Here is a 22,690-nt window from a genome sequence, read left to right as displayed (position 1 = left end):
AAGCGAAGACCCAGATGCATCCCACATAACTTTAGGCACTGAACTAAGGCATCCAAATTAGGACTGGAGCCCTCGTGGGCTTCCCACACAGTCAATGGGAAGTTAAAAGCCCTTCCAGAGGGTGATTCAGCCCCGGGAGGATTTGAATCCCCCGTTGAGAGTGTCTCTCTCTCCCCATTAGCCTGTGCAGGAGCACGCAGGTGACAACTCCTAAATTAGATTCCTCAGGCTGTGGTTTCTTGATCTGGGGACTCAAGGGGCAGGAAGTTCCCACCTGCCAGCCCTCTGCTTACTCCTGTCCCTGTGGCACAAAGAGCGGAGGCTTCAGCAGAGCCACCACAACTGCCTGGGGCTGAGGCCAGAGGTCTCAACAGCCAGAAAACTTTAATTTACAGAGCTTTTCCTCATCCAGACCAGGTCACTGCCTGGTTTCACAGCACAGCTCCATGGCTGCTTGTGCTGGGGGCTGCGTGCCACGTCTCGGCAGTGGGATGAGGGGCTACCTTTAGGCTGGTAGTGCCGCCCCGTGCTCCACGGGTGCATGATAGAAGCCTGGCTCCTGACACGGAGCGGATGCAGGCCTACACCTAGATGTTTGTGGCAAAAGAGAAACCTCCACATCTCTTCATTGGCATAGTGGTGTAAAAGCAAAGGAAAGCCAGTGACAGTCCTGAAAAGCAAATCAAAGCTAATAAGTGGAATTTGTGTGTAAAGCCAGCACAGCTTTGTGGCCATCAGGTATATATGGGTTGGAGGTATAGCCAAGCTTTAGCATTATAGTTATACAGTCTGCCCTTTACTAACTATTTGTTATATTCTTAAGAAACATGCCGCTGAAGAAGAAAGTAAGCACAAATGTCAAGATGTTGCCAAACTCTGACAATGAAGCTATGTAAATAACACTCAGTTATGTATGCATGTCTCAGGCAATGTTAGCAGGGGCTGACTGGAGCATCTCTGAAGGTAATAAGAATATTTACATGCCTAATATTAATATGGGCCTATGTCAGGAGGAAATGAGGTACTTTTAAATGAAAAGAAGGACTCTGACTTTTTGTTTTCCTTCCAATGGACACCTGAAACTATTCTAAATCCCCTAGCCCCTAAAATAAATTATTTGCTTATTCAGAATTTATGTCATAAAGGAGAAAAAATCACCATAATGGATGGAATGAAAAAAAAAAAGCCAGAATAAAAGCATACAGAGGGAAAAATATACTTGAATTCATTCATGATACCATATATGTTTCAAGATTTCTTGTGCTTATATTATCATAGCTGCTATATCAGGAATCAGTTTATTGATATGAATAAAATGCCTTCATGGCAGAGGGTGAATTATTGGTTTTTGCTAAAACAGTTAAACAACCCCTATGCCTGCCAGTGGAGAAGCAGTTAAAGTTCCCATTACCCGTGTCAATATGTTCCCAATTTAATATACCTGCTAAGAAGTGTGGCACTTGGAAAAAAAAGTAATTTTCACTTTGCATTTCTCCTTTCATTTGAGTTTCCTTACTTCTAATGATACACCTCCTCACAATTGTCAGATTTTCTGAGTATGGGTGTGATAGGGAAGAGGATTTACCAGGAATGTTCACAGTTGAAGAGGAAGATAATGAGCAAAAGCTGTGTTCCCTACTGGCTTCTGCCAGAATGGAGGAAATTAGGGGTCCAGAGGTCATCTGCAAATGATGTGCAGACACAAATAGTATTATGATGGCCAATATAAAAAGCTGTAACTGACCCAGGATTTGTGCCTGAGTTAAAAAAGAGATGAGGAATACTGAGCTCAGCTTGCAAAAAAACACTAGGTGGCCTGTTTATGCTTCGGAGGTGACAAGGTTTTGGGTTGGGGGAGGGATAGAGAGACCAGCTGTGACAGATGTTAAGCACTTAACTAGCTTCTCTCTGTACTCTCCACTGCTCTTCTTATGAGTCAAAGCCACAGTGGTTATTTCTGTTCCTGATTTTAACCACAGAGGATTTTATACTTCGTAAAATCTCAATTAAAAATCGGTAAACAGAAGAGGAAGTAAAAGCTAAAAATGTAGCAAACAGTGAAGAAAACTTTGTTTACCAAGACTGTTACAGGAGTCAATACTGCTGCTCTCTCAGGTCTAAGGCAATACTTCCTGGCACCTGAACTGTGACAAAAAGGCAGAAGAAGATAGGGGACAGCAAAGAAAAGAGAGAATGACCCAGCAACTGTGGTGGGGAGTCCAGCCTGCAGCAGGCAGGAGTCAGGTACCGTGGCTGCAAGCAGGCAGCCTCCAGCCTGCTCTTGAGCGTGCATCTGCGCCTTTGCCAGTGTCATTTCAACACTGGTATTTTATTCGTTAGTTTAATTCACTCTTCTGCATTTGAGCAGCTTCTGTCTCATCCTGATTCAGCAGACAAATTATGGCTTTTCAGACCCACGAATTGCCCAAGTGACTTCCCCATTTGAAGGAGAACTGCGGAACAGGGAAGCACTGGCCTGACCCATGCCGAACACAGGAATCCATGTTCCACGGTTCTCAGATCAAAGCTGTCATAGCGTGCTTGCTTCACACAGTACAGATCATTTTCCTGTGTATTCCAGCAGAGTCCTTGCTTTCCTGTGCTTCTGTTCCTGGAAATAGGTGGGGACAGCATGGATTTTGCACATTTGCAATTGTGTTGGTTTGTTGTAACATTTCAGTAGTTGCTGAAATACTCGAATCTGACATATGCAAACATCAGAGGATACAGTGACATAAGAGACCACGTGAACACAACTCCTTTATGACTGGAACAGCCCATGATGTGTTTTTCCTTGAGCAATATGCCAGTTTGTGATGTATCATTCTCTTCCTTCTCCGCTCTCTTCCTCCACCCCACCCTTCTCACCTTTTCTTCCACTTTTCTCTCACTCCCTCACCAGGCCACGTATATGACACCATAATCACAGAGTGTTATGTATTATTATTGCTTACTTACGCTGTGTGCTATATATAGCAAAGAACACAGCTAAATCTGCACTGTAATAACTTATTAACTGGTTGTCACATAAGTGGGACTTCTCGTTTTTGAACAATGAGTCATTTTTATTTAGTCATTACTAAAAAGAAAGTCAAAATTAATCTGGAGCACTCCATTAAAATCTAATTAATGTCTGAAAGTGTTACAGAACATGCACTCTATTTAACTATTTACCAAGTTAAAAAGAAAAAGAAAACATTTTATATTAGTGCTATTCTGAGTGGATGTTACTGCCACTGTCGATTTTCCAGATAATGTTGTTGTTTAATTAAGCTTTTAGCAGCAGTTTAGATACAGATCCTACTATTTGTTAAGCCTGTAGAGAGATCATGTATTTCAGGGTGTTCCTTGTGTATGTAATTGTCTGTGCATTGTGACATTTGATTTCCAACAGAGAACAGCAACTTACCTTTGCCCACCAGCTTGAGAGCATGAAGTAGGTGTTAACATTTTCCTCACCAAACTGTTCTGCCACATAGAGCCCTAACGATCCATACTTGTCATATATGTTTCGCTTGGACAGATCAGTCAGTGTTGCATGAGCATTGTTGATCTCTTTAAATTTTTCTGCAGCCTCTGGATTGTCCGGATTCTTGTCGGGATGATATTTCAGAGCCAGTTTTCTTAAACATGAAAAAAAAAACCAGAGGAAAAAAAAATTCATCTGTATATGTGTGTATGTATACAGACACTTACAAAACATCACAAAATATTTTAGTAGAGAGATAATCTTTCTGAACAGCATGGTCAGCCTTCTTTTTTTTTCCAACTCTGATGTGCACAGAGGACTCAGTGGAAGGAAAGCGAGATGAAGTGACTGAATAGGAAAGTTTTTGGCTGTTTATGCTGGTGGGAAGCTTTTGCTAGGACAGGGCTCAGTATTGCCTTTTTCCCCTGACTGTGCTCAGCGCTACAGCACCCGAGGACAGGCACATCTTGGAAGGACCAATGTGGGACTGTTGGGTGACGTACAGTGCTGGGGAACCACAGCTTGAAGGAGAAAGGGTTTGCTTCCCATCCTGTTGAAGCACTGGCAGTGTGAGTTCACATGTACTAGCAAAACAAGCACAGACAGAAGTGTGTCTTTTCAAAAATCTCCCCTCCCTGTGAAGAACTGGCAATAAGATTTTTCCAGGGCATTTATTTAATGACTGGTGCTGACCTCTAGTGGCATGAAAAGTGATTCAGTAGTGTTTTAAATACTGTGATTCTCACCTCACACAAACTGTGTTGCATTTTGTAAATACTCTCTCTGAGCATTCCAGAAGCTAGCCATGCCCCAACATATTATTTGTGGCACGAAGGCAGTGTGCCCACACTTCCCCTAACAAATGCATCCTCAGAATGGGGTGCTGCTCGACTTTCCACTGGAGTCCCAGTATGGGTTATTCCCCCAGTAAAAAGTAACTGCTTTGCTCCTGATGACAGTTCCTCCCTTGGAAGCATCCTGACAACATCAAGACTGATCTGAGCCTGGGAACAGCTTCTGCCAGCGAGCTCTTCGGTTCTGTATGCTGAACTGAAGTGATCTTCTCATTGATCATAAGCAACACCCTAAACATGTCTCTAATATCATGAAGGGGTTCACGTTTAGCCATATTGACTATACTGTGCACGTGGTACCTTAAACATAAACTTTCAGTCATATTTAACACGTAGTACCTTAAACATAATAGAAGATGAAACAGGAGAACTGGAAAAACCAGCTAAGACTTGTATGACTAACGACATTATGTGCCATCCAAGCATTTAAGTAACTTACACAATCTATCCCTTTTCTTGTCTGAAAACAAACCCCAGCAATTAGAATTTAAAAAAATGGGAGAGGTGTTATGTTCCAAACCCATGCATGGTTGCAGGCATCGGACAATCAGTCTCCAGCCTTTCTTTCTTTTACCACAGACCCAAAGACATCTTCTGCCCTTTCTATATCCCCCAAAATATCCTAAAACATAAGAATTTGAACAAAATTTAGTTTCAAAAAGGTGAAAAACATTAGTTGCGCGTTTTACTTGGTATCGTTTTAGAATACTAACAGAATTACTTTTAATATAGTACAGTTAACAAAATATATGTTCTTACTTTGATTTTGGGAAAACTGTCCTTAGTAAAAATAGTACATTAACAAAATAACTCCTTGCACACCAAGATGACCTATACTGATTGGAGATTATTTAGTAATGGGAAAGAGATCTGTATTCTGGTAGTGCAATTCATATGAGTAAGAAAAAAGGACTCCGTTAGGTCCAACCCAAGAAAAAATAAAAGGACAAAAAATATGTGACATAACATGAAGTATAAGCTATATAGAAGCTTCTCCCCCCACTTCCAGGGTCCCTGGAAATGTGACATTCCTAGTTATGTGAAAATCGTGGTTCATTATCAGTAGAGAAAAAGGAAGAAGCCAAAAAACTGAGGGTGAAACGAACACAGGAGTTTGTTGGCTTCTTCTCATACCAAACACATGGATTTATGTCCACTCAGATTTTTCTCATGATGAATGGTCTTCTCCTTCACCACCTTGAGACCACTGACCACTGCAGCATTTCACAGCAGCTATCAGTGTGACATGTTTGGGAGAGAAAAGGACAAGAAGCATAGAAAGACACACCCCACAAGATGGATAGGGCACTCATGGAAGAGGAGTCAGATAAATATGCTGAGTACCTCTGTCAGAGGGAGGCTAAGGATGAGAGGCGAGATCAAGCTAGACTGTGCTTCAGGGGTACGTCTGAGGAGTGTACATCTGGGTGGAAGGAGCAACATATGGAGGCAGAAATATATGTTCTATATGGTGAGATATGGCTGTGCTGTGGAGTATCAAAGGGTGTCAGATACAGCCCAGTGATTCTTTCTATAGCTCAGCTGGTAGAACGACACCCTGTGGTGCCTCGGCCTTTTGGCCCTGTCGGGTGGCTCCCCTTGAGGGGCTGGGCAGCCTGGAGCTCTTGCCTGAGGTGGGGAAGGCGAGGACCAGGCAAGGGAGTGGCTGGCGTGAACGGTGGTGAGGGGAAGGTGGTCCTGAGCGCTGGGTTGGTCAGGGCTCACGTTCATGAGGCAAGGGAGTGGGTGGGTGGGCAAGGCCGCTGCGAAGGCCAGGGTTTGGGTGGAGGGCAGAGAGGGTCAGGGGTGGGTGCCTGGGAGGGGAGAGGCCGTCCAGCAGAGGCTGTGGGCTGGGGAATTAGCTCAAGTGGTAGAGCGCTCGCTTAGCATGTGAGAGGCAGCGGGATCGATGCCCGCATTCTCCAATGCTTTTCATTCCCCTTGCCTGGACACAAGGCCCTTTGCCGGTGGCCTTCTGTGTTCTGGGCCCTATGAAGAATGCACGGTGTGCCCAGGTTTTACAGAGGAGGATGACATCCAGGGCTGTAGCAAGAGCGGCGCAGGCAGTTTAACAGAGGAATTGACTTTCTCCCTCTTTGCTTGACAGTCGTCAAATATCATCTCGAGTGCTCTGCGCAGCTTGGAGCTTCCCATACAGGAAGGACATGAACAAAATGGAGCAACTTCAGTGGAGAAGCACCAGGAAGCTCAGGAATGGAGAGATTTCTCTGTGAGGATGGGCTGAGGCCAGAGGGCGTCTTCCGCCTGGAGACAGAAGGGATCAGTGGGCTCTACGCATGACCTTCCAGCAGTCGTGAGCAGGTTAGGGAGTAGAGGCAATGCTGTCCTGGGTGTGGTGCTTGACCAGAGGGCAGGAGACAGCAGAGGGAAACAGAGTCAAGGGAAGTTGCGACGGATTATGGGTGAGCGTTTTTTGTCCGTGAGGAGAGTGCAGCCGTAGAAGAATGAGGTTGAAGGAGGTTGCGGAGGATTTCTGTTTGGGGGTTGGCCGGACTTGAGGGGCTGAAAGGTTGATGACGGGGCCGTGCTGTTGGAGCTGCGTGTGTTTGAAGTAGGATGTAGGAGAAGAGGCATCATGGCGTGCTGTGCATGGAGCAGTGTTGGATGCGGGTGTGGTGGGCGAGGTGCTGGGCAGTGCCCCATGATTCCTTCGATAGCTCAGCTGGTAGAGCGGAGGACTGTAGGCTCCTTTGCACGGCCATCCTTAGGTCGCTGGTTCAACTCCGGCTCGAAGGAGCGCCCTTTTGGCTCTGGCCCACACCCTGTGGCGCCTCGGCCTTTTGGCCCTGTCGGGTGGCTCCCCTTGAGGGGCTGGGCAGCCTGGAGCTCTTGCCTGAGGTGGGGAAGGCGAGGACCAGGCAAGGGAGTGGCTGGCGTGAACGGTGGTGAGGGGAAGGTGGTCCTGAGCGCTGGGTTGGTCAGGGCTCACGTTCATGAGGCAAGGGAGTGGGTGGGTGGGCAAGGCCGCTGCGAAGGCCAGGGTTTGGGTGGAGGGCAGAGAGGGTCAGGGGTGGGTGCCTGGGAGGGGAGAGGCCGTCCAGCAGAGGCTGTGGGCTGGGGAATTAGCTCAAGTGGTAGAGCGCTCGCTTAGCATGTGAGAGGCAGCGGGATCGATGCCCGCATTCTCCAATGCTTTTCATTCCCCTTGCCTGGACACAAGGCCCTTTGCCGGTGGCCTTCTGTGTTCTGGGCCCTATGAAGAATGCACGGTGTGCCCAGGTTTTACAGAGGAGGATGACATCCAGGGCTGTAGCAAGAGCGGCGCAGGCAGTTTAACAGAGGAATTGACTTTCTCCCTCTTTGCTTGACAGTCGTCAAATATCATCTCGAGTGCTCTGCGCAGCTTGGAGCTTCCCATACAGGAAGGACATGAACAAAATGGAGCAACTTCAGTGGAGAAGCACCAGGAAGCTCAGGAATGGAGAGATTTCTCTGTGAGGATGGGCTGAGGCCAGAGGGCGTCTTCCGCCTGGAGACAGAAGGGATCAGTGGGCTCTACGCATGACCTTCCAGCAGTCGTGAGCAGGTTAGGGAGTAGAGGCAATGCTGTCCTGGGTGTGGTGCTTGACCAGAGGGCAGGAGACAGCAGAGGGAAACAGAGTCAAGGGAAGTTGCGACGGATTATGGGTGAGCGTTTTTTGTCCGTGAGGAGAGTGCAGCCGTAGAAGAATGAGGTTGAAGGAGGTTGCGGAGGATTTCTGTTTGGGGGTTGGCCGGACTTGAGGGGCTGAAAGGTTGATGACGGGGCCGTGCTGTTGGAGCTGCGTGTGTTTGAAGTAGGATGTAGGAGAAGAGGCATCATGGCGTGCTGTGCATGGAGCAGTGTTGGATGCGGGTGTGGTGGGCGAGGTGCTGGGCAGTGCCCCATGATTCCTTCGATAGCTCAGCTGGTAGAGCGGAGGACTGTAGGCTCCTTTGCACGGCCATCCTTAGGTCGCTGGTTCAACTCCGGCTCGAAGGAGCGCCCTTTTGGCTCTGGCCCACACCCTGTGGCGCCTCGGCCTTTTGGCCCTGTCGGGTGGCTCCCCTTGAGGGGCTGGGCAGCCTGGAGCTCTTGCCTGAGGTGGGGAAGGCGAGGACCAGGCAAGGGAGTGGCTGGCGTGAACGGTGGTGAGGGGAAGGTGGTCCTGAGCGCTGGGTTGGTCAGGGCTCACGTTCATGAGGCAAGGGAGTGGGTGGGTGGGCAAGGCCGCTGCGAAGGCCAGGGTTTGGGTGGAGGGCAGAGAGGGTCAGGGGTGGGTGCCTGGGAGGGGAGAGGCCGTCCAGCAGAGGCTGTGGGCTGGGGAATTAGCTCAAGTGGTAGAGCGCTCGCTTAGCATGTGAGAGGCAGCGGGATCGATGCCCGCATTCTCCAATGCTTTTCATTCCCCTTGCCTGGACACAAGGCCCTTTGCCGGTGGCCTTCTGTGTTCTGGGCCCTATGAAGAATGCACGGTGTGCCCAGGTTTTACAGAGGAGGATGACATCCAGGGCTGTAGCAAGAGCGGCGCAGGCAGTTTAACAGAGGAATTGACTTTCTCCCTCTTTGCTTGACAGTCGTCAAATATCATCTCGAGTGCTCTGCGCAGCTTGGAGCTTCCCATACAGGAAGGACATGAACAAAATGGAGCAACTTCAGTGGAGAAGCACCAGGAAGCTCAGGAATGGAGAGATTTCTCTGTGAGGATGGGCTGAGGCCAGAGGGCGTCTTCCGCCTGGAGACAGAAGGGATCAGTGGGCTCTACGCATGACCTTCCAGCAGTCGTGAGCAGGTTAGGGAGTAGAGGCAATGCTGTCCTGGGCGTGGTGCTTGACCAGAGGGCAGGAGACAGCAGAGGGAAACAGAGTCAAGGGAAGTTGCGACGGATTATGGGTGAGCGTTTTTTGTCCGTGAGGAGAGTGCAGCCGTAGAAGAATGAGGTTGAAGGAGGTTGCGGAGGATTTCTGTTTGGGGGTTGGCCGGACTTGAGGGGCTGAAAGGTTGATGACGGGGCCGTGCTGTTGGAGCTGCGTGTGTTTGAAGTAGGATGTAGGAGAAGAGGCATCATGGCGTGCTGTGCATGGAGCAGTGTTGGATGCGGGTGTGGTGGGCGAGGTGCTGGGCAGTGCCCCATGATTCCTTCGATAGCTCAGCTGGTAGAGCGGAGGACTGTAGGCTCCTTTGCACGGCCATCCTTAGGTCGCTGGTTCAACTCCGGCTCGAAGGAGCGCCCTTTTGGCTCTGGCCCACACCCTGTGGCGCCTCGGCCTTTTGGCCCTGTCGGGTGGCTCCCCTTGAGGGGCTGGGCAGCCTGGAGCTCTTGCCTGAGGTGGGGAAGGTGAGGACCAGGCAAGGGAGTGGCTGGCGTGAACGGTGGTGAGGGGAAGGTGGTCCTGAGCGCTGGGTTGGTCAGGGCTCACGTTCATGAGGCAAGGGAGTGGGTGGGTGGGCAAGGCCGCTGCGAAGGCCAGGGTTTGGGTGGAGGGCAGAGAGGGTCAGGGGTGGGTGCCTGGGAGGGGAGAGGCCGTCCAGCAGAGGCTGTGGGCTGGGGAATTAGCTCAAGTGGTAGAGCGCTCGCTTAGCATGTGAGAGGCAGCGGGATCGATGCCCGCATTCTCCAATGCTTTTCATTCCCCTTGCCTGGACACAAGGCCCTTTGCCGGTGGCCTTCTGTGTTCTGGGCCCTATGAAGAATGCACGGTGTGCCCAGGTTTTACAGAGGAGGATGACATCCAGGGCTGTAGCAAGAGCGGCGCAGGCAGTTTAACAGAGGAATTGACTTTCTCCCTCTTTGCTTGACAGTCGTCAAATATCATCTCGAGTGCTCTGCGCAGCTTGGAGCTTCCCATACAGGAAGGACATGAACGAAATGGAGCAACTTCAGTGGAGAAGCACCAGGAAGCTCAGGAATGGAGAGATTTCTCTGTGAGGATGGGCTGAGGCCAGAGGGCGTCTTCCGCCTGGAGACAGAAGGGATCAGTGGGCTCTACGCATGACCTTCCAGCAGTCGTGAGCAGGTTAGGGAGTAGAGGCAATGCTGTCCTGGGTGTGGTGCTTGACCAGAGGGCAGGAGACAGCAGAGGGAAACAGAGTCAAGGGAAGTTGCGACGGATTATGGGTGAGCGTTTTTTGTCCGTGAGGAGAGTGCAGCCGTAGAAGAATGAGGTTGAAGGAGGTTGCGGAGGATTTCTGTTTGGGGGTTGGCCGGACTTGAGGGGCTGAAAGGTTGATGACGGGGCCGTGCTGTTGGAGCTGCGTGTGTTTGACGTAGGATGTAGGAGAAGAGGCATCATGGCGTGCTGTGCATGGAGCAGTGTTGGATGCGGGTGTGGTGGGCGAGGTGCTGGGCAGTGCCCCATGATTCCTTCGATAGCTCAGCTGGTAGAGCGGAGGACTGTAGGCTCCTTTGCACGGCCATCCTTAGGTCGCTGGTTCAACTCCGGCTCGAAGGAGCGCCCTTTTGGCTCTGGCCCACACCCTGTGGCGCCTCGGCCTTTTGGCCTGTCGGGTGGCTCCCCTTGAGGGGCTGGGCAGCCTGGAGCTCTTGCCTGAGGTGGGGAAGGTGAGGACCAGGCAAGGGAGTGGCTGGCGTGAACGGTGGTGAGGGGAAGGTGGTCCTGAGCGCTGGGTTGGTCAGGGCTCACGTTCATGAGGCAAGGGAGTGGGTGGGTGGGCAAGGCCGCTGCGAAGGCCAGGGTTTGGGTGGAGGGCAGAGAGGGTCAGGGGTGGGTGCCTGGGAGGGGAGAGGCCGTCCAGCAGAGGCTGTGGGCTGGGGAATTAGCTCAAGTGGTAGAGCGCTCGCTTAGCATGTGAGAGGCAGCGGGATCGATGCCCGCATTCTCCAATGCTTTTCATTCCCCTTGCCTGGACACAAGGCCCTTTGCCGGTGGCCTTCTGTGTTCTGGGCCCTATGAAGAATGCACGGTGTGCCCAGGTTTTACAGAGGAGGATGACATCCAGGGCTGTAGCAAGAGCGGCGCAGGCAGTTTAACAGAGGAATTGACTTTCTCCCTCTTTGCTTGACAGTCGTCAAATATCATCTCGAGTGCTCTGCGCAGCTTGGAGCTTCCCATACAGGAAGGACATGAACAAAATGGAGCAACTTCAGTGGAGAAGTACCAGGAAGCTCAGGAATGAAGAGATTTCTCTGTGAGGATGGGCTGAGGCCAGAGGGCGTCTTCCGCCTGGAGACAGAAGGGATCAGTGGGCTCTACGCATGACCTTCCAGCAGTCGTGAGCAGGTTAGGGAGCAGAGGCAATGCTGTCCTGGGTGTGGTGCTTGACCAGAGGGCAGGAGACAGCAGAGGGAAACAGAGTCAAGGGAAGTTGCGACGGATTATGGGTGAGCGTTTTTTGTCCGTGAGGAGAGTGCAGCCGTAGAAGATGAGGTTGAAGGAGGTTGCGGAGGATTTCTGTTTGGGGGTTGGCCGGACTTGAGGGGCTGAAAGGTTGATGACGGGGCCGTGCTGTTGGAGCTGCGTGTGTTTGACGTAGGATGTAGGAGAAGAGGCATCATGGCGTGCTGTGCATGGAGCAGTGTTGGATGCGGGTGTGGTGGGCGAGGTGCTGGGCAGTGCCCCATGATTCCTTCGATAGCTCAGCTGGTAGAGCGGAGGACTGTAGGCTCCTTTGCACGGCCATCCTTAGGTCGCTGGTTCAACTCCGGCTCGAAGGAGCGCCCTTTTGGCTCTGGCCCACACCCTGTGGCGCCTCGGCCTTTTGGCCCTGTCGGGTGGCTCCCCTTGAGGGGCTGGGCAGCCTGGAGCTCTTGCCTGAGGTGGGGAAGGCGAGGACCAGGCAAGGGAGTGGCTGGCGTGAACGGTGGTGAGGGGAAGGTGGTCCTGAGCGCTGGGTTGGTCAGGGCTCACGTTCATGAGGCAAGGGAGTGGGTGGGTGGGCAAGGCCGCTGCGAAGGCCAGGGTTTGGGTGGAGGGCAGAGAGGGTCAGGGGTGGGTGCCTGGGAGGGGAGAGGCCGTCCAGCAGAGGCTGTGGGCTGGGGAATTAGCTCAAGTGGTAGAGCGCTCGCTTAGCATGTGAGAGGCAGTGGGATCGATGCCCGCATTCTCCAATGCTTTTCATTCCCCTTGCCTGGACACAAGGCCCTTTGCCGGTGGCCTTCTGTGTTCTGGGCCCTATGAAGAATGCACGGTGTGCCCAGGTTTTACAGAGGAGGATGACATCCAGGGCTGTAGCAAGAGCGGCGCAGGCAGTTTAACAGAGGAATTGACTTTCTCCCTCTTTGCTTGACAGTCGTCAAATATCATCTCGAGTGCTCTGCGCAGCTTGGAGCTTCCCATACAGGAAGGACATGAACGAAATGGAGCAACTTCAGTGGAGAAGCACCAGGAAGCTCAGGAATGGAGAGATTTCTCTGTGAGGATGGGCTGAGGCCAGAGGGCGTCTTCCGCCTGGAGACAGAAGGGATCAGTGGGCTCTACGCATGACCTTCCAGCAGTCGTGAGCAGGTTAGGGAGTAGAGGCAATGCTGTCCTGGGCGTGGTGCTTGACCAGAGGGCAGGAGACAGCAGAGGGAAACAGAGTCAAGGGAAGTTGCGACGGATTATGGGTGAGCATTTTTTGTCCGTGAGGAGAGTGCAGCCGTAGAAGAATGAGGTTGAAGGAGGTTGCGGAGGATTTCTGTTTGGGGGTTGGCCGGACTTGAGGGGCTGAAAGGTTGATGACGGGGCCGTGCTGTTGGAGCTGCGTGTGTTTGAAGTAGGATGTAGGAGAAGAGGCATCATGGCGTGCTGTGCATGGAGCAGTGTTGGATGCGGGTGTGGTGGGCGAGGTGCTGGGCAGTGCCCCATGATTCCTTCGATAGCTCAGCTGGTAGAGCGGAGGACTGTAGGCTCCTTTGCACGGCCATCCTTAGGTCGCTGGTTCAACTCCGGCTCGAAGGAGCGCCCTTTTGGCTCTGGCCCACACCCTGTGGCGCCTCGGCCTTTTGGCCCTGTCGGGTGGCTCCCCTTGAGGGGCTGGGCAGCCTGGAGCTCTTGCCTGAGGTGGGGAAGGTGAGGACCAGGCAAGGGAGTGGCTGGCGTGAACGGTGGTGAGGGGAAGGTGGTCCTGAGCGCTGGGTTGGTCAGGGCTCACGTTCATGAGGCAAGGGAGTGGGTGGGTGGGCAAGGCCGCTGCGAAGGCCAGGGTTTGGGTGGAGGGCAGAGAGGGTCAGGGGTGGGTGCCTGGGAGGGGAGAGGCCGTCCAGCAGAGGCTGTGGGCTGGGGAATTAGCTCAAGTGGTAGAGCGCTCGCTTAGCATGTGAGAGGCAGCGGGATCGATGCCCGCATTCTCCAATGCTTTTCATTCCCCTTGCCTGGACACAAGGCCCTTTGCCGGTGGCCTTCTGTGTTCTGGGCCCTATGAAGAATGCACGGTGTGCCCAGGTTTTACAGAGGAGGATGACATCCAGGGCTGTAGCAAGAGCGGCGCAGGCAGTTTAACAGAGGAATTGACTTTCTCCCTCTTTGCTTGACAGTCGTCAAATATCATCTCGAGTGCTCTGCGCAGCTTGGAGCTTCCCATACAGGAAGGACATGAACAAAATGGAGCAACTTCAGTGGAGAAGCACCAGGAAGCTCAGGAATGGAGAGATTTCTCTGTGAGGATGGGCTGAGGCCAGAGGGCGTCTTCCGCCTGGAGACAGAAGGGATCAGTGGGCTCTACGCATGACCTTCCAGCAGTCGTGAGCAGGTTAGGGAGTAGAGGCAATGCTGTCCTGGGTGTGGTGCTTGACCAGAGGGCAGGAGACAGCAGAGGGAAACAGAGTCAAGGGAAGTTGCGACGGATTATGGGTGAGCGTTTTTTGTCCGTGAGGAGAGTGCAGCCGTAGAAGAATGAGGTTGAAGGAGGTTGCGGAGGATTTCTGTTTGGGGGTTGGCCGGACTTGAGGGGCTGAAAGGTTGATGACGGGGCCGTGCTGTTGGAGCTGCGTGTGTTTGACGTAGGATGTAGGAGAAGAGGCATCATGGCGTGCTGTGCATGGAGCAGTGTTGGATGCGGGTGTGGCGGGCGAGGTGCTGGGCAGTGCCCCATGATTCCTTCGATAGCTCAGCTGGTAGAGCGGAGGACTGTAGGCTCCTTTGCACGGCCATCCTTAGGTCGCTGGTTCAACTCCGGCTCGAAGGAGCGCCCTTTTGGCTCTGGCCCACACCCTGTGGCGCCTCGGCCTTTTGGCCTGTCGGGTGGCTCCCCTTGAGGGGCTGGGCAGCCTGGAGCTCTTGCCTGAGGTGGGGAAGGTGAGGACCAGGCAAGGGAGTGGCTGGCGTGAACGGTGGTGAGGGGAAGGTGGTCCTGAGCGCTGGGTTGGTCAGGGCTCACGTTCATGAGGCAAGGGAGTGGGTGGGTGGGCAAGGCCGCTGCGAAGGCCAGGGTTTGGGTGGAGGGCAGAGAGGGTCAGGGGTGGGTGCCTGGGAGGGGAGAGGCCGTCCAGCAGAGGCTGTGGGCTGGGGAATTAGCTCAAGTGGTAGAGCGCTCGCTTAGCATGTGAGAGGCAGCGGGATCGATGCCCGCATTCTCCAATGCTTTTCATTCCCCTTGCCTGGACACAAGGCCCTTTGCCGGTGGCCTTCTGTGTTCTGGGCCCTATGAAGAATGCACGGTGTGCCCAGGTTTTACAGAGGAGGATGACATCCAGGGCTGTAGCAAGAGCGGCGCAGGCAGTTTAACAGAGGAATTGACTTTCTCCCTCTTTGCTTGACAGTCGTCAAATATCATCTCGAGTGCTCTGCGCAGCTTGGAGCTTCCCATACAGGAAGGACATGAACAAAATGGAGCAACTTCAGTGGAGAAGTACCAGGAAGCTCAGGAATGAAGAGATTTCTCTGTGAGGATGGGCTGAGGCCAGAGGGCGTCTTCCGCCTGGAGACAGAAGGGATCAGTGGGCTCTACGCATGACCTTCCAGCAGTCGTGAGCAGGTTAGGGAGCAGAGGCAATGCTGTCCTGGGTGTGGTGCTTGACCAGAGGGCAGGAGACAGCAGAGGGAAACAGAGTCAAGGGAAGTTGCGACGGATTATGGGTGAGCGTTTTTTGTCCGTGAGGAGAGTGCAGCCGTAGAAGATGAGGTTGAAGGAGGTTGCGGAGGATTTCTGTTTGGGGGTTGGCCGGACTTGAGGGGCTGAAAGGTTGATGACGGGGCCGTGCTGTTGGAGCTGCGTGTGTTTGACGTAGGATGTAGGAGAAGAGGCATCATGGCGTGCTGTGCATGGAGCAGTGTTGGATGCGGGTGTGGTGGGCGAGGTGCTGGGCAGTGCCCCATGATTCCTTCGATAGCTCAGCTGGTAGAGCGGAGGACTGTAGGCTCCTTTGCACGGCCATCCTTAGGTCGCTGGTTCAACTCCGGCTCGAAGGAGCGCCCTTTTGGCTCTGGCCCACACCCTGTGGCGCCTCGGCCTTTTGGCCCTGTCGGGTGGCTCCCCTTGAGGGGCTGGGCAGCCTGGAGCTCTTGCCTGAGGTGGGGAAGGCGAGGACCAGGCAAGGGAGTGGCTGGCGTGAACGGTGGTGAGGGGAAGGTGGTCCTGAGCGCTGGGTTGGTCAGGGCTCACGTTCATGAGGCAAGGGAGTGGGTGGGTGGGCAAGGCCGCTGCGAAGGCCAGGGTTTGGGTGGAGGGCAGAGAGGGTCAGGGGTGGGTGCCTGGGAGGGGAGAGGCCGTCCAGCAGAGGCTGTGGGCTGGGGAATTAGCTCAAGTGGTAGAGCGCTCGCTTAGCATGTGAGAGGCAGTGGGATCGATGCCCGCATTCTCCAATGCTTTTCATTCCCCTTGCCTGGACACAAGGCCCTTTGCCGGTGGCCTTCTGTGTTCTGGGCCCTATGAAGAATGCACGGTGTGCCCAGGTTTTACAGAGGAGGATGACATCCAGGGCTGTAGCAAGAGCGGCGCAGGCAGTTTAACAGAGGAATTGACTTTCTCCCTCTTTGCTTGACAGTCGTCAAATATCATCTCGAGTGCTCTGCGCAGCTTGGAGCTTCCCATACAGGAAGGACATGAACGAAATGGAGCAACTTCAGTGGAGAAGCACCAGGAAGCTCAGGAATGGAGAGATTTCTCTGTGAGGATGGGCTGAGGCCAGAGGGCGTCTTCCGCCTGGAGACAGAAGGGATCAGTGGGCTCTACGCATGACCTTCCAGCAGTCGTGAGCAGGTTAGGGAGTAGAGGCAATGCTGTCCTGGGCGTGGTGCTTGACCAGAGGGCAGGAGACAGCAGAGGGAAACAGAGTCAAGGGAAGTTGCGACGGATTATGGGTGAGCGTTTTTTGTCCGTGAGGAGAGTGCAGCCGTAGAAGAATGAGGTTGAAGGAGGTTGCGGAGGATTTCTGTTTGGGGGTTGGCCGGACTTGAGGGGCTGAAAGGTTGATGACGGGGCCGTGCTGTTGGAGCTGCGTGTGTTTGAAGTAGGATGTAGGAGAAGAGGCATCATGGCGTGCTGTGCATGGAGCAGTGTTGGATGCGGGTGTGGTGGGCGAGGTGCTGGGCAGTGCCCCATGATTCCTTCGATAGCTCAGCTGGTAGAGCGGAGGACTGTAGGCTCCTTTGCACGGCCATCCTTAGGTCGCTGGTTCAACTCCGGCTCGAAGGAGCGCCCTTTTGGCTCTGGCCCACACCCTGTGGCGCCTCGGCCTTTTGGCCCTGTCGGGTGGCTCCCCTTGAGGGGCTGGGCAGCCTGGAGCTCTTGCCTGAGGTGGGGAAGGTGAGGACCAGGCAAGGGAGTGGCTGGCGTGAACGGTGGTGAGGGGAAGGTGGTCCTGAGCGCTGGGTTGGTCAGGGCTCACGTTCATGAGGCAAGGGAGTGGGTGGGTGGGCAAGGCCGCTGCGAAGGCCAGGGTTTGGGTGGAGGGCAGAGAGGGTCAGGGGTGGGTGCCTGGGAGGGGAGAGGCCGTCCAGCAGAGGCTGTGGGCTGGGGAATTAGCTCAAGTGGTAGAGCGCTCGCTTAGCATGTGAGAGGCAGCGGGATCGATGCCCGCATTCTCCAATGCTTTTCATTCCCCTTGCCTGGACACAAGGCCCTTTGCCGGTGGCCTTCTGTGTTCTGGGCCCTATGAAGAATGCACGGTGTGCCCAGGTTTTACAGAGGAGGATGACATCCAGGGCTGTAGCAAGAGCGGCGCAGGCAGTTTAACAGAGGAATTGACTTTCTCCCTCTTTGCTTGACAGTCGTCAAATATCATCTCGAGTGCTCTGCGCAGCTTGGAGCTTCCCATACAGGAAGGACATGAACGAAATGGAGCAACTTCAGTGGAGAAGCACCAGGAAGCTCAGGAATGGAGAGATTTCTCTGTGAGGATGGGCTGAGGCCAGAGGGCGTCTTCCGCCTGGAGACAGAAGGGATCAGTGGGCTCTACGCATGACCTTCCAGCAGTCGTGAGCAGGTTAGGGAGTAGAGGCAATGCTGTCCTGGGTGTGGTGCTTGACCAGAGGGCAGGAGACAGCAGAGGGAAACAGAGTCAAGGGAAGTTGCGACGGATTATGGGTGAGCGTTTTTTGTCCGTGAGGAGAGTGCAGCCGTAGAAGAATGAGGTTGAAGGAGGTTGCGGAGGATTTCTGTTTGGGGGTTGGCCGGACTTGAGGGGCTGAAAGGTTGATGACGGGGCCGTGCTGTTGGAGCTGCGTGTGTTTGACGTAGGATGTAGGAGAAGAGGCATCATGGCGTGCTGTGCATGGAGCAGTGTTGGATGCGGGTGTGGTGGGCGAGGTGCTGGGCAGTGCCCCATGATTCCTTCGATAGCTCAGCTGGTAGAGCGGAGGACTGTAGGCTCCTTTGCACGGCCATCCTTAGGTCGCTGGTTCAACTCCGGCTCGAAGGAGCGCCCTTTTGGCTCTGGCCCACACCCTGTGGCGCCTCGGCCTTTTGGCCCTGTCGGGTGGCTCCCCTTGAGGGGCTGGGCAGCCTGGAGCTCTTGCCTGAGGTGGGGAAGGCGAGGACCAGGCAAGGGAGTGGCTGGCGTGAACGGTGGTGAGGGGAAGGTGGTCCTGAGCGCTGGGTTGGTCAGGGCTCACGTTCATGAGGCAAGGGAGTGGGTGGGTGGGCAAGGCCGCTGCGAAGGCCAGGGTTTGGGTGGAGGGCAGAGAGGGTCAGGGGTGGGTGCCTGGGAGGGGAGAGGCCGTCCAGCAGAGGCTGTGGGCTGGGGAATTAGCTCAAGTGGTAGAGCGCTCGCTTAGCATGTGAGAGGCAGCGGGATCGATGCCCGCATTCTCCAATGCTTTTCATTCCCCTTGCCTGGACACAAGGCCCTTTGCCGGTGGCCTTCTGTGTTCTGGGCCCTATGAAGAATGCACGGTGTGCCCAGGTTTTACAGAGGAGGATGACATCCAGGGCTGTAGCAAGAGCGGCGCAGGCAGTTTAACAGAGGAATTGACTTTCTCCCTCTTTGCTTGACAGTCGTCAAATATCATCTCGAGTGCTCTGCGCAGCTTGGAGCTTCCCATACAGGAAGGACATGAACAAAATGGAGCAACTTCAGTGGAGAAGCACCAGGAAGCTCAGGAATGGAGAGATTTCTCTGTGAGGATGGGCTGAGGCCAGAGGGCGTCTTCCGCCTGGAGACAGAAGGGATCAGTGGGCTCTACGCATGACCTTCCAGCAGTCGTGAGCAGGTTAGGGAGTAGAGGCAATGCTGTCCTGGGTGTGGTGCTTGACCAGAGGGCAGGAGACAGCAGAGGGAAACAGAGTCAAGGGAAGTTGCGACGGATTATGGGTGAGCGTTTTTTGTCCGTGAGGAGAGTGCAGCCGTAGAAGAATGAGGTTGAAGGAGGTTGCGGAGGATTTCTGTTTGGGGGTTGGCCGGACTTGAGGGGCTGAAAGGTTGATGACGGGGCCGTGCTGTTGGAGCTGCGTGTGTTTGACGTAGGATGTAGGAGAAGAGGCATCATGGCGTGCTGTGCATGGAGCAGTGTTGGATGCGGGTGTGGCGGGCGAGGTGCTGGGCAGTGCCCCATGATTCCTTCGATAGCTCAGCTGGTAGAGCGGAGGACTGTAGGCTCCTTTGCACGGCCATCCTTAGGTCGCTGGTTCAACTCCGGCTCGAAGGAGCGCCCTTTTGGCTCTGGCCCACACCCTGTGGCGCCTCGGCCTTTTGGCCTGTCGGGTGGCTCCCCTTGAGGGGCTGGGCAGCCTGGAGCTCTTGCCTGAGGTGGGGAAGGTGAGGACCAGGCAAGGGAGTGGCTGGCGTGAACGGTGGTGAGGGGAAGGTGGTCCTGAGCGCTGGGTTGGTCAGGGCTCACGTTCATGAGGCAAGGGAGTGGGTGGGTGGGCAAGGCCGCTGCGAAGGCCAGGGTTTGGGTGGAGGGCAGAGAGGGTCAGGGGTGGGTGCCTGGGAGGGGAGAGGCCGTCCAGCAGAGGCTGTGGGCTGGGGAATTAGCTCAAGTGGTAGAGCGCTCGCTTAGCATGTGAGAGGCAGCGGGATCGATGCCCGCATTCTCCAATGCTTTTCATTCCCCTTGCCTGGACACAAGGCCCTTTGCCGGTGGCCTTCTGTGTTCTGGGCCCTATGAAGAATGCACGGTGTGCCCAGGTTTTACAGAGGAGGATGACATCCAGGGCTGTAGCAAGAGCGGCGCAGGCAGTTTAACAGAGGAATTGACTTTCTCCCTCTTTGCTTGACAGTCGTCAAATATCATCTCGAGTGCTCTGCGCAGCTTGGAGCTTCCCATACAGGAAGGACATGAACAAAATGGAGCAACTTCAGTGGAGAAGTACCAGGAAGCTCAGGAATGAAGAGATTTCTCTGTGAGGATGGGCTGAGGCCAGAGGGCGTCTTCCGCCTGGAGACAGAAGGGATCAGTGGGCTCTACGCATGACCTTCCAGCAGTCGTGAGCAGGTTAGGGAGCAGAGGCAATGCTGTCCTGGGTGTGGTGCTTGACCAGAGGGCAGGAGACAGCAGAGGGAAACAGAGTCAAGGGAAGTTGCGACGGATTATGGGTGAGCGTTTTTTGTCCGTGAGGAGAGTGCAGCCGTAGAAGATGAGGTTGAAGGAGGTTGCGGAGGATTTCTGTTTGGGGGTTGGCCGGACTTGAGGGGCTGAAAGGTTGATGACGGGGCCGTGCTGTTGGAGCTGCGTGTGTTTGACGTAGGATGTAGGAGAAGAGGCATCATGGCGTGCTGTGCATGGAGCAGTGTTGGATGCGGGTGTGGTGGGCGAGGTGCTGGGCAGTGCCCCATGATTCCTTCGATAGCTCAGCTGGTAGAGCGGAGGACTGTAGGCTCCTTTGCACGGCCATCCTTAGGTCGCTGGTTCAACTCCGGCTCGAAGGAGCGCCCTTTTGGCTCTGGCCCACACCCTGTGGCGCCTCGGCCTTTTGGCCCTGTCGGGTGGCTCCCCTTGAGGGGCTGGGCAGCCTGGAGCTCTTGCCTGAGGTGGGGAAGGCGAGGACCAGGCAAGGGAGTGGCTGGCGTGAACGGTGGTGAGGGGAAGGTGGTCCTGAGCGCTGGGTTGGTCAGGGCTCACGTTCATGAGGCAAGGGAGTGGGTGGGTGGGCAAGGCCGCTGCGAAGGCCAGGGTTTGGGTGGAGGGCAGAGAGGGTCAGGGGTGGGTGCCTGGGAGGGGAGAGGCCGTCCAGCAGAGGCTGTGGGCTGGGGAATTAGCTCAAGTGGTAGAGCGCTCGCTTAGCATGTGAGAGGCAGTGGGATCGATGCCCGCATTCTCCAATGCTTTTCATTCCCCTTGCCTGGACACAAGGCCCTTTGCCGGTGGCCTTCTGTGTTCTGGGCCCTATGAAGAATGCACGGTGTGCCCAGGTTTTACAGAGGAGGATGACATCCAGGGCTGTAGCAAGAGCGGCGCAGGCAGTTTAACAGAGGAATTGACTTTCTCCCTCTTTGCTTGACAGTCGTCAAATATCATCTCGAGTGCTCTGCGCAGCTTGGAGCTTCCCATACAGGAAGGACATGAACGAAATGGAGCAACTTCAGTGGAGAAGCACCAGGAAGCTCAGGAATGGAGAGATTTCTCTGTGAGGATGGGCTGAGGCCAGAGGGCGTCTTCCGCCTGGAGACAGAAGGGATCAGTGGGCTCTACGCATGACCTTCCAGCAGTCGTGAGCAGGTTAGGGAGTAGAGGCAATGCTGTCCTGGGTGTGGTGCTTGACCAGAGGGCAGGAGACAGCAGAGGGAAACAGAGTCAAGGGAAGTTGCGACGGATTATGGGTGAGCGTTTTTTGTCCGTGAGGAGAGTGCAGCCGTAGAAGAATGAGGTTGAAGGAGGTTGCGGAGGATTTCTGTTTGGGGGTTGGCCGGACTTGAGGGGCTGAAAGGTTGATGACGGGGCCGTGCTGTTGGAGCTGCGTGTGTTTGAAGTAGGATGTAGGAGAAGAGGCATCATGGCGTGCTGTGCATGGAGCAGTGTTGGATGCGGGTGTGGTGGGCGAGGTGCTGGGCAGTGCCCCATGATTCCTTCGATAGCTCAGCTGGTAGAGCGGAGGACTGTAGGCTCCTTTGCACGGCCATCCTTAGGTCGCTGGTTCAACTCCGGCTCGAAGGAGCGCCCTTTTGGCTCTGGCCCACACCCTGTGGCGCCTCGGCCTTTTGGCCCTGTCGGGTGGCTCCCCTTGAGGGGCTGGGCAGCCTGGAGCTCTTGCCTGAGGTGGGGAAGGCGAGGACCAGGCAAGGGAGTGGCTGGCGTGAACGGTGGTGAGGGGAAGGTGGTCCTGAGCACTGGGTTGGTCAGGGCTCACGTTCATGAGGCAAGGGAGTGGGTGGGTGGGCAAGGCCGCTGCGAAGGCCAGGGTTTGGGTGGAGGGCAGAGAGGGTCAGGGGTGGGTGCCTGGGAGGGGAGAGGCCGTCCAGCAGAGGCTGTGGGCTGGGGAATTAGCTCAAGTGGTAGAGCGCTCGCTTAGCATGTGAGAGGCAGCGGGATCGATGCCCGCATTCTCCAATGCTTTTCATTCCCCTTGCCTGGACACAAGGCCCTTTGCCGGTGGCCTTCTGTGTTCTGGGCCCTATGAAGAATGCACGGTGTGCCCAGGTTTTACAGAGGAGGATGACATCCAGGGCTGTAGCAAGAGCGGCGCAGGCAGTTTAACAGAGGAATTGACTTTCTCCCTCTTTGCTTGACAGTCGTCAAATATCATCTCGAGTGCTCTGCGCAGCTTGGAGCTTCCCATACAGGAAGGACATGAACAAAATGGAGCAACTTCAGTGGAGAAGCACCAGGAAGCTCAGGAATGGAGAGATTTCTCTGTGAGGATGGGCTGAGGCCAGAGGGCGTCTTCCGCCTGGAGACAGAAGGGATCAGTGGGCTCTACGCATGACCTTCCAGCAGTCGTGAGCAGGTTAGGGAGTAGAGGCAATGCTGTCCTGGGTGTGGTGCTTGACCAGAGGGCAGGAGACAGCAGAGGGAAACAGAGTCAAGGGAAGTTGCGACGGATTATGGGTGAGCGTTTTTTGTCCGTGAGGAG

General features: G+C 54.5%; 1 protein-coding gene and 1 non-coding gene across 2 annotated transcripts in view; one reads left to right on the top strand and one right to left on the bottom strand.

The window, feature by feature from the left end:
* The window catches only part of DNAJC5B (DnaJ heat shock protein family (Hsp40) member C5 beta), a 55,324-nt gene that overhangs the window by 6,075 nt on the left and 26,559 nt on the right, over positions 1-22,690 (bottom strand). The window contains exon 3 of the mRNA XM_086742383.1: positions 3,410-3,623. Within this exon, the coding sequence (XP_086598509.1) occupies positions 3,410-3,623 (214 nt within the window). The remainder of the gene's footprint in view (positions 1-3,409; positions 3,624-22,690) is intronic.
* On the top strand, positions 22,095-22,167 carry TRNAA-AGC (transfer RNA alanine (anticodon AGC)). The gene has a single exon. It is a non-coding gene; the product is annotated as a tRNA-Ala (tRNA).

This window comes from Chlamydotis macqueenii, chromosome 2 (assembly GCF_036417535.1).
Source record: "Chlamydotis macqueenii isolate bChlMac1 chromosome 2, bChlMac1.mat, whole genome shotgun sequence".
In the NCBI taxonomy this organism is placed as follows: Eukaryota; Metazoa; Chordata; class Aves; order Otidiformes; family Otididae; genus Chlamydotis; species Chlamydotis macqueenii.
Note: the sequence above shows the minus strand (reverse complement) of the source record. Positions and strands in the feature narration are given on the sequence as shown.